This window comes from Coturnix japonica, chromosome 27 (assembly GCF_054131305.1).
Source record: "Coturnix japonica strain WE chromosome 27, WE-NBRP24, whole genome shotgun sequence".
Classification (NCBI taxonomy): Eukaryota; Metazoa; Chordata; class Aves; order Galliformes; family Phasianidae; genus Coturnix; species Coturnix japonica.
The window spans coordinates 7469988-7472366 of record NC_140689.1 but is presented as its reverse complement, the minus strand read 5'-3'; the positions used below and the strand labels follow the sequence as shown (position 1 = coordinate 7472366).

At 47.4% G+C, this 2379-nt stretch overlaps 1 protein-coding gene across 1 annotated transcript; it reads right to left on the bottom strand.

The window, feature by feature from the left end:
* Window positions 1–1078: 1078 nt before the first annotated feature.
* Window positions 1079–1736, bottom strand: LOC146756465 (olfactory receptor 14J1-like). The gene has a single exon (XM_085524431.1). The coding sequence runs from the start codon at window positions 1734–1736 to the stop codon at window positions 1116–1118; it is 621 nt and encodes a 206-aa protein (XP_085380557.1). The 3' UTR covers window positions 1079–1115.
* Between the last annotated feature and the right edge of the window lie 643 nt (window positions 1737–2379).

Here is a 2379-nt window from a genome sequence, read left to right as displayed (position 1 = left end):
CACTTCTTTGCCTGCCTTCAGCCCATAGGTGACTGGATTTCTCACTCCTCAGCTTTTAGAATTACCTTCTGTACATGACGTGATGCTTTAAAGAACAATCTCTCCTAGCAATGACCTGCCTCTGTGTCATGGCATTCTCTAGATCGATCTGTGTCCAGGACAGAGGAGGCTGTAGGCCCATGAGACCCCTGACCAGAAAAATGGGAAAAAAAAAGGGAAAGGGGGTAGGGAGATGGGAACTGGGCTCAAGGGGACAAATAGAGAAGCAGCAACAATCTTAGGAGAAATAACTTATATTACTAACTATGATATCAGAATGCAAGATAACACAATATAATACAATCTAACTGAAACTGAGGCTAATAAATCAAGAAAAATAAGAGAGAGAAGTATCTGAAGCCAGAGAAGCCTACTTTGAAATGGAAGGTGCCACGGTTTGGAAGAACACCAATACCACATCCAGTCAGTGAGAGAGCGAGCATCCCTTCCGTGACTTCTTTCCCTCTCCACAGACCATCCTGGAGGCAGTGATCATGTCTGTGTACAAAATGGAAGAAGCCCTGGAAGAAGCTTCGAAACTTCCGACATGATAACACACATCCAAGAACTTGTTGTGTGCAGGGTCTCACAGGGAATGAGGAGAAGGGACCTGACAACCAATGTGCAAACCAGCTGCTGCTGCTGGACTCCCAGAGGCACTGACAGATGTGAACCTGAAAGCACAGACCCCAGCCAGGAGCCCAGGATGGCCTGTCATCAGCTGTTGCAGCCTGAAGCCATTGCACAGTTAGATGAAAATCTGTGTGCTTCCTGCTGGACTGTGGGTTTCTGAGAATGTCTGACCAGTACAGCTATAGTAGTGTCTCACAAGAAGGAGGGCAGAGAGAGTGACTGCATTTCCTTTATTCTGTTAAGTTTCACAGAGAGCCTGGTACATTATGTACAATGTGTCTGTGCTACACTACAAGGGTACTAGCTGAACAGGAATTGTTTTCAATAATGACTCAATAGTGAAAAGATTACAGTATTTTTTAAAGAAGAATAAGAATAGATTACACAAATAAAATGGCACGAAACAAACAATAAAGGCCAGCTTGATTCAGTAAAGAGCTGCATTACAAGCCATGAATTCCAAAAGATGGGCAGTTCACTGCTTTTAAAACACATTTGGTCATCACTTTCCTCACTGCATCCTTGACCTCCCTGTTCCTCATGCTGTAGATGAGGGGGTTCACTGCTGGAGGCACCACCGAGTACAGAAGTGCCAACATCAGGTCCATGGATGGGGAGGAGACAGAGGAAGGCTTCAGGTAGGCAAAAAAGGCAGTGCTGACAAATAGGGAGACCACGGCCAGGTGAGGGAGGCACGTGGAGAAGGCTTTGTGCCTTCCCTTCTCAGAGGGCATCCTCAGCACAGCCATGAAGATCTGCACATATGAAACCACAATGAAAACAAAGCACCCAAAGTATAATCTGACACTAAAAATGAGAAGCACAACTTCCCTGATGTAGGAGCCAGGGCAGGAGAGCTTGAGAATCTGGGGGATTTCACAGAAAAACTGGTTCACAACATTCCCTTGGCAGAGAGGCATTGAAAACGTACTGGCCGTATGCAGTAGGGAATTGAGAACCCCAGTTCCCCAGGGAGCTGCTGCCATGGTGGCACAAGCTCTGCTGTCCATCAAGGTCCCGTAGTGCAAGGGCTTGCAGATGGCAACGTAGCGGTCATAGGACATGACGGTGAGAAGGGAACACTCTGCTGAGATGAAGGAGACAAAGAAAAAGATCTGTGCAGCACATCCTTTGTAGGAGATGGCCCTGGTGTCCCAGAGGGCGTTGGCCATGGCTTTGGGGAGAGTGGTGGAGATGCAGCCCAGGTTGAGGAGGGCCAGGTTGAGGAGGAAGAAGTACATGGGTTTGTGCAGGCGCTGGTCACAAGCAATGGCTGTGCTGATGAGGCCGTTGCCCAGGACGGCAGCCAAATAGATTCCCAGCAAGAACCAGAAGTGCAGGAGCTGCAGCTGCCGTGTGTCTCCCAACAGCAGGAGGAGGAATTCACTGATGGAGCTGCTGTTGGACACCTTCTATTCCTGGGCTTGTAGTCCTCCTCAGAGTGCAGAAGATAATGACAAGTTCAGACGATTCTCAGAGACACTCCTTCTGCTATGCTACAAAATTTTCCATTCCCTCTCAAAAATGATCATTTAACACCATAACATGAATTTATTACCATGAACTTCACCATCCCTTAAGGAGAAGAAGATTAGGGAGCTCTTTCTCACTTCTCATTTCCCAGTCATACCCCAGCATTCTGGATATTTTCGTCTTTAATCCAGCTCTTCGAGACCACAGCCCCAGCCGCTCTGCACTTCAATTTGT